We start from the raw sequence: 13,290 nt of genomic DNA, 5'->3' as shown, positions 1-13,290 counted from the left end.
AAATAATTGGCAAAACGAGTAAATGTAATGTGAGGAAAACATTTTTCACCCAGGGGGTGGTTGGAGTCTGGAACCAACTCTCTGAGAGGGTGGTGGAGACAGGTTCAATCGAGGTATTCAAAAGGGAATTGGATTGCTACCTGAACAGAGACAATGTGCAAGGTTAAGGGGATAAAGCAGGGGAGAGGGACTGGGTGGAATGCTGTTTCAGAGAGCCAGTGCAGAATCGATGGGCTGAGTGGCCTCCTTCTGCACTGTAAAGATACTGAGATACTGTGATACTGCGAAAATGTTTTTCTCAATGAAACAACTTTGCTTTTGTTACTCTCTAATTTCTGAATTAACACATTCTACCATTTCATCACAGCTCCTTGGAGGTCTGTAGACAACTCCCATTACAGTTCTGGATTCCCTTTTATCCCTCAAATCTAACCACAGAGTCTCTGCTGATTGTTTTTGTTGACCTACATCCATTGTTATTAATGGATGAAGATATGTTTAATCAGTAAGGCTACTACCATTCCTCCTCTTCTGGCTTTCCTATCCTTTCTAAGGAGTTTATAACTTGAAATGTTTTCCAATCATGACCAGTTACAGACATGTCTCAGTGTGGCCTCCATGCCATACACTCTAAACTTTATATGAGCCTGTAATTTATTCAATTTATTTCTTGAACTCTGTGTATTAATATATAAAACTCTTATTTCTGCTAAAGACTCTAACCTTCATTCTGCCCTCTGCTGTCTTTCTCACACCATTTAGCTTGACATGTTTCTTATTTGTCATTCCTATTTAACAACTTTAGTTATTTTATTATTCCCTTCAACAGGGGGTATCTATGTCATTGCTAGTGACCCGATCTTTTTAAAACTTTTTTAAAATCTTTAAACTATCATTTTTGTTCTTGTTTCTGACTGAGTCCTACCCACTGCCATTCCCCACCCCAGCCCCATTTATTAGCTCAAAATTCTTTTGAGCAGTTTATTCATCCTTCCTGCTAATATGCTGGACCCAGCTGGTTCAGGTACAGCCCATCCCAATAGGACTCCCTGTTATCCCACTACTGCTGCCAGTATGCCATGAAATATAACTTTTCCTCTATCCAAGTGTTCATCACCCTGATCTGCTTTGGCCTTATGCCAATTATTGAGATTACCAAGTTTGAGCTTCTGCCGTTTAATTTAGTTTGTAACTCTTGATACTCCCTCAGCGGGACCTCCTTCCCCATGACATTGGTTTTAATGTGAATCACAACAACTGCCTCTGCCTTTCTAAGTCCCTTTCCTGCCATTTCAGGATATTCTTTATTTTCATACAAAGTAGGCAACACACCCTTTGGAATTCTTGATCATGGCTGGTTATTGGATGTCCATGCCGAATGCATTTCTATTCTTCTTCTCTCGCCTTTGGTCAGCCCTCTGCTGTATCATGCCTGGATCATTGTTCTCTTTTATCCTCATGCATTGTACTTGTTGAACAGGACCAAGGTCGCTGGATCCTCCTCAGTTTCCCCTACCCTGCTGACTGACAGTCACACGCCTCCTTCCTGAACCTGTGCTTTCCTCTGAAGTATGACTGTATGCTGGAGAAAACCATTTCTTCCCGTCCCTTATGTATCGAAGTGGCTCTAACTTGTCCTCCAACTCAAAGGGCAAGATTTTTAGGCTTCGATGGGAGCAAGTACAGAGGTAAGTGGGCATGAAGCTTCTTGCCACTGGCCAACGTGCTAGTTTGCATTCACTTGGCTGATAGCCAACTGAATTAGTTAAAGGCCTATTAAAGTCGATTGTCAGACACCAATTGGATGGGCCTTCTGAGGTGTTGGGGACTTGGCCAGCTGTCTGAAGGAAGCCACCCAATGGCAACTTGGGGGACCAACTCTCTTGTCAGGTTAGGGGGCCCTCCCTACTCCCCTGTCCTCAGCTGTGGTCACAGGCAGTGGAAGCCTGCTGAAGACATTTATAAATCTAAAATTATGAAATGTTGGAGGCACCCTTTCTCTCTTACCTGAACTGCAAGCTCCAATCTTCTTCAGCTCTGAGAGCCTGCCCACTGTCCTGAATTGGGCAGTGAGCCCGCTCTCTGGCCACTACTTGGCAAATTCAGGGAAAATCACTGCCGAGTGGCTGTTCCCCATACAGTGCAGGGTCATGACCTCATTTGACCCTGTTATTGGGACCCAACCCAAAAGGCAAAATCCTGTAAAAAAACTCTGAGCTGGAGTATCTCAAGGCAGAGGCATTTCCTGCAGCTGATTGACTGTAAATGTCCACTGACCTATATATTTTAAAGTTGATAACAACAGACTTCCTGTACAACTACTCACCCATTTTTAGAAAATGTCTGTTGTCATTCTGCTTAGCAGGCAACTCCAGTCAGCAGATTCACCCAACACTCAACAAGTTCTATGATGCATTTCAATTTCATTTCTTTTCACCACACCAAACACAAAATTGAATTCATCCCCTGGCCCTATCTTATGCTACATTCTGCCTAGTTTTGCCTTTATTTGCACCTTGAGACATTTGCACTTCTGAGCCTTCGTGCCTGGGAATGTCTAGGGGGATAGATCTTGATATTTAGCTTTGAGATGGTGGTCAGTCCAGCAGTTAGCGTTGCATATGGCTCTCATTACACAGGCATCCTGCCTGTCCCTCTGCTTGGTGATGACACAGTCAATTAGATGCTATTGCATGGAATGGGTGCATCCAAGAGATCTTGTTGTGAATAGGGAGGTGGAAAACTGTGTTGGTGATTATCAGCTCATGCTCAACCAACATCTTCAAGCAAGAACAAGAGAAGCCCAGTGCTGTTACAATTGCCAACACCATTTTTTCCAATGACCCCTTCCCACACCTGGGGCAGAATTTTGCCCTTGGCGTGTGGGATTTGTGGGGGCAGGTGGGGGTGGTCAGGAAGCCGACCACTGCCCGCGATCGACAGCGTACTGCGATTTCACACTGGTGGGCCAATTAAAGCCCACCCAACATGATATGCATGTGGCATTGCTGAGTGCTGCCTGTGCAGGAGGGCGAGAGAGTGCTGAATAATCTCCCTGAGGCATGGAGCTGCCTCAGGGAGATGAAGATATTGAAAAAGTTAATAAAGCACAGAAAAATGTAATGAAATATGTCCCCTCATTTGACTCTGTCAAATGAGCAGGGACATGTTTTTACTTAAAAAATAAAGTTTTTATTTTGTTTGTATTTGCTTTTGGAAACTTCATCCCACCAGTGAGTGAGGTTTCCAAAAAAATGCAAAGGCCGCTTGGCCTTTTCACCTGCCCGCCAACCATTAGGTTGAACAGGCAGTGAAAAATTAATGACAGTTGATAACTTAATGGCCTTAATAGGCCTTTTAATTGTTGGCAGGCGCACTACCGACTCTGACGTGCACCCGCCGACTGAACTATCGCGTGACCGCGCGATGACGTCGGCACTCGCGGCCGACATCATCACGCATCATTTCACGCTTGGTCGGATCGGACACGCGCCCGCCCGCTGAGCTAAAAATTCTGGCCCTGGTGTTCTGCAACAACCCCTGTGTTGAAGTCTCCAAGAGTGAAGGGCTTGTCTTTGTTTGGCATCATAGCAATCATTGTCTTTGTCAAAGATCACTGGGAAGGGGTGGGGTAATATGTAATGTATTCTAACAGAGGAGAATTGTTCTCATTTTTCTTTACAGTGCATTCATGCTGCAACAGTAAGAGTTTTGCTTTGTAGTTAATGGCATACATGTTGCCTGAATCTAGAGTCAAGACCTGAGCTGAAAGCAATTATCTCACTTTCCAGTTGGTTTGGGCGTTAACACTGAATTCACACTACAAATGTTGAGTTTTTGTGTAAAAGAAAGAACTTGCATTTATTGAGACACCTTCCATAAATTCAATGTGTCCTAGAGCCCTTTATATCTAATGAAGTATTTTTGAAGTGTAATCTCTGCGTAGCATGTTCAATGAAAATGCAACATGAATGGTGCCATAGCTTTGGCAAGGAGACCCTTGGAACCTCCAGGGAATGATGCAAATGGACATTTTTAACAATTTATACCATTTCCCTGGGACTTCTACTGAAGATTCAAAGGGAGATCTTGGAGAAGCCCTGCGTAATTTCAGGACCCTTGCGTCTAGTGAAATATCAAGTTTGGTTCATCTTGATAAACATCTCAATGGACTGGGGTCAAATGCTATGTGCAGAGCAAAGAACCATTCACCTGACACCAACCAGGCAATTTTGTTGTGAGACAACTTATGTGAAACCTAGAGTGAACAGCAAATAAAATATCTTCATTCTCATGCTAAACTCTGGTGCAGTAACAGTCCAGTCAGAGCTCAATGGCATGATCAGGCCAGAGGCAGGTTCTGAGCTTTGTCCAATTCTGTCCCAAGGAAGCCCCGAATGTCCCCAGGCTTTGCCCAGTCTCCAGCTGTAGCTTTGGTCAGAGATTGGGCAGAACTCAGGGGAGAAACATAAATGGCCACTTCTGTCATTTCTCCAGGGATTTGACAGAGAAACCCCACTGCCCCCTCATGAAAAACTCAGGCATGTGTCACTGGGTACAAAACGAATACTTGATCAACACTTCTCAACTTTGAATAACACCCACTGCTTAAAGTCAGACCAATTTGAAAACATTTATTAGTAAAGAGTATTTTCCACGTAAGCATTCCGATGCAAATATGTCGCTGAATGATTTTCAATTGTACTGACAAGATATTAAATACAAACCCAAACAAACAAGCAGGATATGTAAATGATATGGTGGCACTAGACAGAGTAGGCCAGACACATGGTCACCCTTGAGCTGTCTCTAGAGTATAACAGAAAACACGGAACACATTCTGTACAGTGCATTTCCCCCCGAGTCATGGCCTGTGTCTTGTTCAGCCTTCTTCATTCCTATTGGATTTGGCTGACAAGGTGAGTACTTGTTCTTCACTCAGTGTCAGTCCGTCACTCACTGGTCCTGCATTTGCTGTTGCATTCGTTGCAACATTTCTTGCATTCGCCGCAGCTATAGAAAGGAAGCCCATATTACTGTCAGTTAATGCTATACATCAGCAACAAGCAGTAACTATACTTTGTACTATTGACCATTACGTGCCAACATCTACATATCAATATTTATCTAGTCGTACAGTAAGACTATGTTTATCTAAAGAGGTTAGGAACACCCATATGCAGATAATGAATAATCCAGATAACATTCTGCATACTAACTAAATATTACACAACATGAAAAGATATTCATTTACTCTGAAAATTGGCACTTGCTATGATGAAACCTTTCTATGTCAGTAACAAGCAGCTTGGCTATTTGGTCAATTCCAAAATTTGGGCTTGGATTTTCGACTTGCTGCCCAGGCGTAAAACTGACATTGTGGATCAGCCACATGTTATAGGAACTGTGGAGTTTTAATTTCTAATGATTTTAATGGAAATCAAAATTGGGGAGCAACTATTTTGGACAGCCAATTTGCAATTCCATACAGGCATCAAGTTGAAAGTGTAGTCCTTTGGTATTCAGATTTGCCATTACTACAAAGCCTACCACTACATCGGGAAACTTGGGGTGGCCAATAAATTCGGCATTGTTGGCATTAGCCATGTCCTGAAAATGAATAAAACTTTACTAATGATCACAGATGAAAGATAGTGCCTGTCAATTAAGAATCTGTTAATAGTATTGCCCATCACTGGGTAATAAAATGTTCCAACTCACGTGATTTGAAAATTGTCACTACATTACACCTTTTAGAAACAATTCAATGCAAAAAGATCAGACAAAAGGAAGGTCAGCAATTAGATAAAGAGCTGAAGTTACAAGAGCGAAATAAACATTTACTGATGAGTCCATTCACACAGATGGTCAGCACCACCAGGCTTCCCAAGGTCGCGGACTATTCAACCACACAACATGGTCTGCACTCCCCAGATACTCACCTCTTCATCCTTCATTTTGATCAGTTTCTCTGTCTCTGCATCTGGAGTTGGCACGGGTAGTAAGGGGAGTGGACTTTCTGCTCGGTTGTCCTGGGTCAATTTACTGGAAAGTTAAAGAAAGAAAAAAATCAGTGGCTTTATTCTGTTCACTTTGAGATGAATCAGGGCCCAATTTCAGAACATTATATTAAGATGAATAAAGAAATTTAGGTGTCTAAATTTCTGAGCTCCAGTCATAAGCAAGAAAACAAATGAAGTCCCCAAAGAAACATTACAAACAGCCTAAAATGTGTGTTGCAGTCATCCTCCAAGGTTCCACCAGTCTCTCACTAGAGTTACAATGGGCGCGCAGAAGAAACCCCCACATAATTTCAGGGCATTAGTCAATTTCTATTTATAATGGAAAAGAATAAGCTTTAAGTCAGTAATTTCTGTAAGAGGTCTCCAATCATATGGCCTAACTTTGGCAAAAGATTGATGAAAACCATGGGAGAAAATGGTGGAAGTGGCTGCTACAACAGATGATGGTTTGAACTTCCATTGAAAGTCTGTCCCTTCAGTGCCTAACACTGTTATTACTGTTAGAGGGGTGTATGCTTTAACCAGCTTTTGCTCACATTCAATGCAGCTGGCCAAGTGATCTGAATAGTTCTGCAATTGGCTTTACATTGATGGAATCTCAACAATGTGACATAGATTTGATCTAATTTAATAGATGAAAGCAGGTGCAGATGAATGCAAAATGGTTTTACGCTGTATAGATCAATGTAGAGGTATAACTACATAAAAAGTGAATGGAATAGAATTATGACATTCAGCATCTGAGTCGCTGCCTGTGTCTCAATTGTGCAATGAGGCAGTTGAAAATGTTGACAAAATACAAAAATACATAGTCAGAACAGTGGAAAGTCAATTTATCGAGGTCATGCTCAGGTTGTACAATAGACTAGTCAAATCGCACCTGAAGCATTTGTACAATTTGGGCTGCCGCACTGCCAGAGGGATATGCAACTATTGGCATTAAGGTTGTTCAGCTAGAAGAGTAGTTGCCAGTGTAAACTGCATGAAACATGAAGAAATATTTAATTACCAAACCTTCTGCAGCTGCATAGAAGATGGTAAAGGAAGCTCCATGAGGTGAATAAACTATTAAACATCTTAGGTATGGTAATCACTGAATATGACCCAATAATTAGGCAGATTAATGGGACCTGAGGTTACAAGTGTAACTTGGTAAAGAATGAATCAAATGGCATAAGTTCAGAAGTTCTTAAAATGGTGGGGGGGTGGGGGGGGCGGGGTGCAATACAATCAGAATAACGGGTAGTTAAGACACGGGTCTGGAATTTCCATGGGGGTTCTCTGGTCTGCCATCGTTTTTGCAGGAAATGTGTGGAACTCCTGGAGAAACAATGTCAATGACCATGTTTGGTCATTTCTCCAGGAGTTCCACTGAATCCTGTCTATGCTAAGATAGGTGGTCAGGAGAATCCCCTTGAAATTTCAGAGTCACAGTCTTACTTTGGATGTTAGGCTGGGAGAGTTGGAATACTGGAGTGACAGGTTTTAATGGGCCTGCAGGACCTCCTTGATTATTTTAAATATATGGTATAATTACAAAAGAAACCAATTGCACAGTTATAATTTGCTCCCCTCAAAGATATAGGCTTTGGAAGTTCACAGTAATTTAATGAGCAATAGACTTGTAATGTTGGACATGGCTTGCATCATTGCATTGCTGATCCATTTCTGAACAAAAGCCATAGCACCTGTGCCACCCTGTTACTATGGCAACAGAGATGAGAAGTGAGAGCTTTTTGCCAGTTGCTGCTCATCAGCCACCGTCAACAGCGATACACAGCTGTCCAGCAACAAACCTCCCTCAGATTTCCCTTCACTTATAACGGTCTTTGTTTGACATCGGCACACAGAAATGCTTTTGAGGTCTGCAACACAGCAGGGTGGTGTCAGCAGTTAGCTGGGATTTGGGGTGCCTGTATTCCTCCATCAAACTTGTGCATCGATGGTTGAATATGCTTTTCTACCACAGTACCTGCAATAGTGCCCATTCAAATTGATAAAGCTTAGTTGTCAGACCTGGTTCCCCACAAGAGGATGAGTGCAAGAGAGATGAAAAACAGACCTGGTCATCTCCTGAATGCACCTGGCTCTGAAATTCTCGTAATGAATGTCCCAGGTCACATCCTTCAGGTCCTGCATGTGTGTCCGGATCAGCATGTTCCGCAGTTTTACAAAGTCACAGTGTGCCTGATTCTCCACTGTGAAAATAAAACAAAAAGGAAACCGTCATTGATTGGCTGCATTCCCAAACTAGGTGCTGTGTTTGTTTGTCTGCACTTTTCCTTTGGAGAACATTATGAAGTAGTAGAAGGATTAGCAGACCACAACATGGATGTATCCTTCATGCTAGCTGATAAGGTAATTAACCCTATAACTGCCCACAGCTCATTTGGCTCAAATATCCCACTGGATTTCCAATGCAGGATTCAGAACTAGAGGTAGTTTTCACTCGACTATGCTGGTTTCCTTGGTACAGTTCATCTGAAATCAGCACAGCCAATGCAAAAGACCATGAAATTTAAAGCACAAATTTCATTCATCGCAAAGCAAATTTCCACCACCTTTTGTGCTAGTTTGAAAAAAACACTACACTAGACTAAACCTGCCTTGCTCACTGAACTGGCTACGCTCTCAGGGTGAATTCATCACCATTGGGATTTTCCATTAATCCCACTTGTTCACAGGTTTCTGTGGAGGCTCCAAAATTTAAGCTGCCTCTTTTGGATACAAGGACTTGAGTAGGCATGATTTAATAGCTTTTGAATGTATTTTCCTCTAAATTTACTAAGAAACTGTGATTATACCACAATATAACCAGCAAATGGTTCTGTACATTTTTAAGGGTAATTTTCAGTCATTTAAAATCAAGTTACTCCCAGCAAATTGATATTGACTAAAAATGCTTCTCTTTTGAGACAACCACATTTTCAGCTGCATTAATTAAACCACACCAAGTTACCATTCTTAATTGTATCAAGGGATAATTTTTAGGGCAATTTTTTAAACAAAATTGCCCATTTGCATCATTTCAAGGCAGATTTAGTGATAGTAAATGTGTTGGGTGAAAACTCAAGAGGAAAAGGAATTTTTTGAAAAGGTTGCAATTTGCAAAATAGAAACTTTACCTTTTGAATTTTAACCTAACCAGTGTGATGCCAAATCAATTTGGGCACAATTTCTTGATTGTGCCCAAAGTGAAAACCCTATTCAATAATGTTTACCATTGCTACTAAGTAGTAGTACAGTTGCTGTTCAATAGGACTCATAATATACCCTTGGGAGCATTTTGGCCAGTAACCCTGTGACATGCAGCATTTAGTGGAAAATGGAAGGGATGGATGTCTGTCGGTTTCTTAGAGAATGCCAGAATGATGTTGCTGGATTTTTGCTTTCACCCCTGTCTTATTTTGCAGTTAGGGAGCAGCCATGGAGTGTTATTAGGATTGTATAATTGAAAGGGATATAGAAACATTTGGTTGTTTTTTAATGTTTTTCATCCTCTCCTGATGGCTCAGCTGAGTAGGGTTGCACAGGCACCAGCAGCCTTACAGTAACCCACTGAAGTGACTAAACCTAATGTGCAAGCCTATATATATATGGAGTGTCAATGGATTATTTGGTTATGGCGTTACCACCATTGAGCTTGAGCTTATCCTCAGCCAACATCCACACATAAGTATCTACAGCAAGAATCACTGGATAGCAATAAGGAATAGCATTATTGTAACCCCTCCCAAGCACATTTACATTAAGGGCAATTATGCCATCCCAACAGTTGTCCCAGCCGAGATTAGCTAACTGAGCAGAAACCATATACTCAACTTGGGATCTTCTCATTTGTATATCTTAGCTCAATATCAGGAAGTGACCATATCTGTTAGGATATCAGATTAGCTGGAAAGTTGCCTTTCATCTATCTTTACATTCAGTGCCATACCACATTGACGTCCGCATTTTTGTTCATTTCTAGCACATTCAGTTTTGTATATTTATGTAATTCCGTTCAAGGACAGAATAAAGTTCTTGCTAAAGAACTTCTCACAGGTCTAACAAAAGTTGCTTCACACATCATGTCCCTTTCTGAACAAGGTCACTTGGAGGTAGGTAAAACTTCCCCTCACAAAGCCGGCTCACCTTCTACAATCCCCCATGGATACAGTCGTCCACGGACCCTCTGACCCCGTGCCTCCACCACTGTGTTGCTGCCGATGACAGCAAAGGGAATGCTGTCCTAAAAAGAAAGAGAAAAAAGAAAGGCTTGCATTTATATAGCACCATTCAAAACCACTGGATGTCCCAAAGTGCTTTACAGCCAATGTAGTACTTTTGAAGTGTAGTCACTGTTATAATATATGCCAGGATTTTCCCCTCGGCAATTTGGGGGCGGGGCCCGCGCGCTGAGGGGAAAATGATGCGGGATGACGTGGGGAGGAATCCCCGACGTCATCCTGGTCCCTTTAAAGTTTTAGGAAGGCAGGCGGACAGCGAAATCAGCTGTCTGCCCGCCGACCTGTCAATGGCCAATTAAGGCCATTGACAGGCTCACTAAGATAATTAAAGACCTGCCCGTCCAACCTTAAGGCTGGCAGACAGGCCAGGAGCCTCAGCAGGCTCCAGGTTATTCGTGAAATTTCATCCACTGGCGGGATGAAGTTTCATGTCCGTTTTTTAAAAATGTAATAAATTTTAAGTGTTTATTATTAACATGTCCCATCTCGTGTGACATTGTCGCATGAGGGGGGACATGTTAATAATTTTAATATTTTTCTGCTTTTAGGCTTTACTTACCTTTCACGAATCTCCCTGAGGCAGAATTTTGCCTCAGGGAGCAGTGCGCTTTTTCGCGTGCATGCGCAAAAGAGCGCACTTTGATAGATGGCGCACAGTGCTTTCTGTCGGGCAACCGCTGGGCGGGCCTTAATTGGCCTGCCCACTCAAAATAGCAGCAGGCCCCGTTCCAGTGGCAGGGTCGGCTGTCCACCCGCCACCTAGCCGGTGGGGCCCGCCCACCATCCGAGGGCAAAATTCTGCCCATGGGAAACAACCAATTTACACACAGCAAGCTCCCACAAACAGCAATGTGTTAATGGCCGTGTAGTTACATAGATTAAGCAATATATATTGTAAGGACACTGGGGTGAACTTCCCTACTCTTCTTCAAAATGGTGCTGTGGATCTCCTACGTTCACCTGAGAGGGCAGATGGGGCCTCATGTAAAGTCTCATCCAAAAGATGCGACCTGTGAGAGTGCAGCACTCCCCCAGTACCGCACTGGAGTGCCAACTTTGATTTTTGTGTTAAGTGGGACTCAAATCCACACATGTCTGACACAGAGGCAGTAGTGTTATCAATTAGACATCATTGACAGCTGAGTCTTGTCATCATTCATGCCTTTGATTGATATTAAGCGGGGTTACTAGAACCGAAAGGCTAAAGTATTTCATAGGGGAGAATTTTCCCCTCATCGGGCAGGCGCGGCGGACGGCCCAGGAGAGGCTGCGCAACAGCCCACGCCCACAATGGAGCCCTGTCACATGAGCAGGAACATGTTAAAAATGAGATTTAAATTTTTATTTTACTTTTAATCAACATTGGAAACGTCATCCCGCCAGCGGATGTGGTTTCCTCAAAAATCCAAAGGCTGCTTGGCCTTTTCACCTGCCTGCCAACCGTAAGGTTGGATGGGCAGGAAAAAATTCACTTTAATTAATTTATTACTGGGCTTAAGAAGCCTCTTAATTGTCAGCGGGTGCGCTGCCGACTCATGCATGCGCCCGCCAACCGAACTAGCACCCGAATGCGCAATGACGTCAGTACGCTCGCCCGACATCATCACGTGCTATCTCATGCTCATGTGTGTCGGGCGCGTGCCCGCATGCCGAGCTGAAAACTCCAGCCCATAATGTCTGACTAAAAAGTTTCTCAAAAAGTGTCTTAATCCACTGATTGATTCACTCCAAATGCAGCAAATTATATTTCAAAATAAAGCCACTCTAACGGAGATTAATTAATAAAGTTAACAGGAACAGAGAGAAAATAACGGAAGATGATCTTGGGTTGAATGCCCCCTGCCCCCTCCATGCTACTGTGTGCTACAGTGGGAGGCTTCAGTTGCAGATCATTACCTGTTCCAATAAGAAGTAAGATGTGAGCACAGAGTTTCTGAGCAGATGAGTTAAAATTGACCAAATGGCCTTCCTCATCTGTAGCTATCGAGTAATGTTGTGATCTTTATTGATTTAGGATACTTCAATACAGTTGGGATGCAGTTCTATTCCATTAAGTTTTATTCTGGGCCCTGGTCAACATACTAAAATGTCTGAAATGATGTCCTATTCGACTCTGTTTGAGGTTTGGACAGGATCCCATTGTCTCTAACCAGGATCAGAATCAGATCATGTTCAATCAAGACAGTGGTCAGAGTAGATACTGATGTTGAAAGTAGCTCAGCCATAGTTACATTTATCTCAACTTTGTCCTTCCCCAGGGTCTGTTTCCTTTGCAACCTACTCCTGATTCATTCCAATAGCTTTGATCTCCTCTCTCCACCCCTTCCTTCCAGTACTATCCTCTTGCATCCCACATCCCTTGAATTCCATCTCACCTTTAGTTCCTTGTCCTGTTGTTTGAACTCATCATCCTCATCTGAATCGCACTCTGGAAATTGATATATTTTAATTCCGTACTGTTCAATTTCATCTCTAATCTACATTGGCACAGGAATGAACATGGCATAGTTAATTTATTAAGAAACTGACAACTGTACTGCAATATTCATGATGACAATATCAGCAAATGCATTTGACATAGTGAAGCCTGTCAATGAGCTTCAGTGGAGGAAACAGACACCAAGTAAGGGTTAGGACAAAGGTAGAGTGTCAAACAATGGTGTGATCAGAGAGATTGTCTTTGAGGAGATTTTAAGACAAGATAGAGGAAGGAAAAGAAGTGGAGGAAGAGAATTTCAGGGTCTGGATGCATGATTACTGAATGCCCTGTCACCAATTCTGGGGCAGGGGAAGGGGCCAACATAACATACAGAGTGAGAGAGACCAAGCACACAAAGGTTGAAAGTGTTGCAGAAATGGTGGAGAGGTTAGATGGGTAGGGGGAGTCCACGAAGGAATTCCTACTGGAGAATGAGGATTTCAACATAGTTGTGGGACGTGTGTGTATAGGGGTTGGTAAGTCCTCGGGTAACAGGCTAGCACAATATAGAACGCCAGCAGGAATTTTGAATGGGTTAGAATTTGTCCAGGGTGGAGCT

General features: G+C 42.7%; 1 protein-coding gene across 3 annotated transcripts in view; it reads right to left on the bottom strand.

The window, feature by feature from the left end:
• Positions 1–4,619: 4,619 nt before the first annotated feature.
• Positions 4,620–13,290, bottom strand: part of septin5a (septin 5a) — a 112,730-nt gene continuing 104,059 nt past the window's right edge. For all 3 annotated transcript variants that reach the window (XM_078553905.1, XM_078553904.1, XM_078553906.1), the window contains 5 exons: positions 12,628–12,729; positions 10,158–10,254; positions 8,086–8,221; positions 5,943–6,045; positions 4,620–5,013 (listed from right to left, as the gene is read on the bottom strand). In XM_078553905.1, the coding sequence (XP_078410031.1) occupies positions 4,957–5,013; positions 5,943–6,045; positions 8,086–8,221; positions 10,158–10,254; positions 12,628–12,729 (495 nt within the window). In that variant the 3' untranslated portion in view covers positions 4,620–4,956. The remainder of the gene's footprint in view (positions 5,014–5,942; positions 6,046–8,085; positions 8,222–10,157; positions 10,255–12,627; positions 12,730–13,290) is intronic.

Source organism: Cetorhinus maximus, chromosome 12 (genome assembly GCF_964194155.1).
Source record: "Cetorhinus maximus chromosome 12, sCetMax3.hap1.1, whole genome shotgun sequence".
Lineage (NCBI taxonomy): Eukaryota > Metazoa > Chordata > Chondrichthyes > Lamniformes > Cetorhinidae > Cetorhinus > Cetorhinus maximus.
The sequence above is the reverse complement of the archived record's forward strand: the minus strand, read 5'-3'. Positions and strand labels throughout refer to the sequence as shown.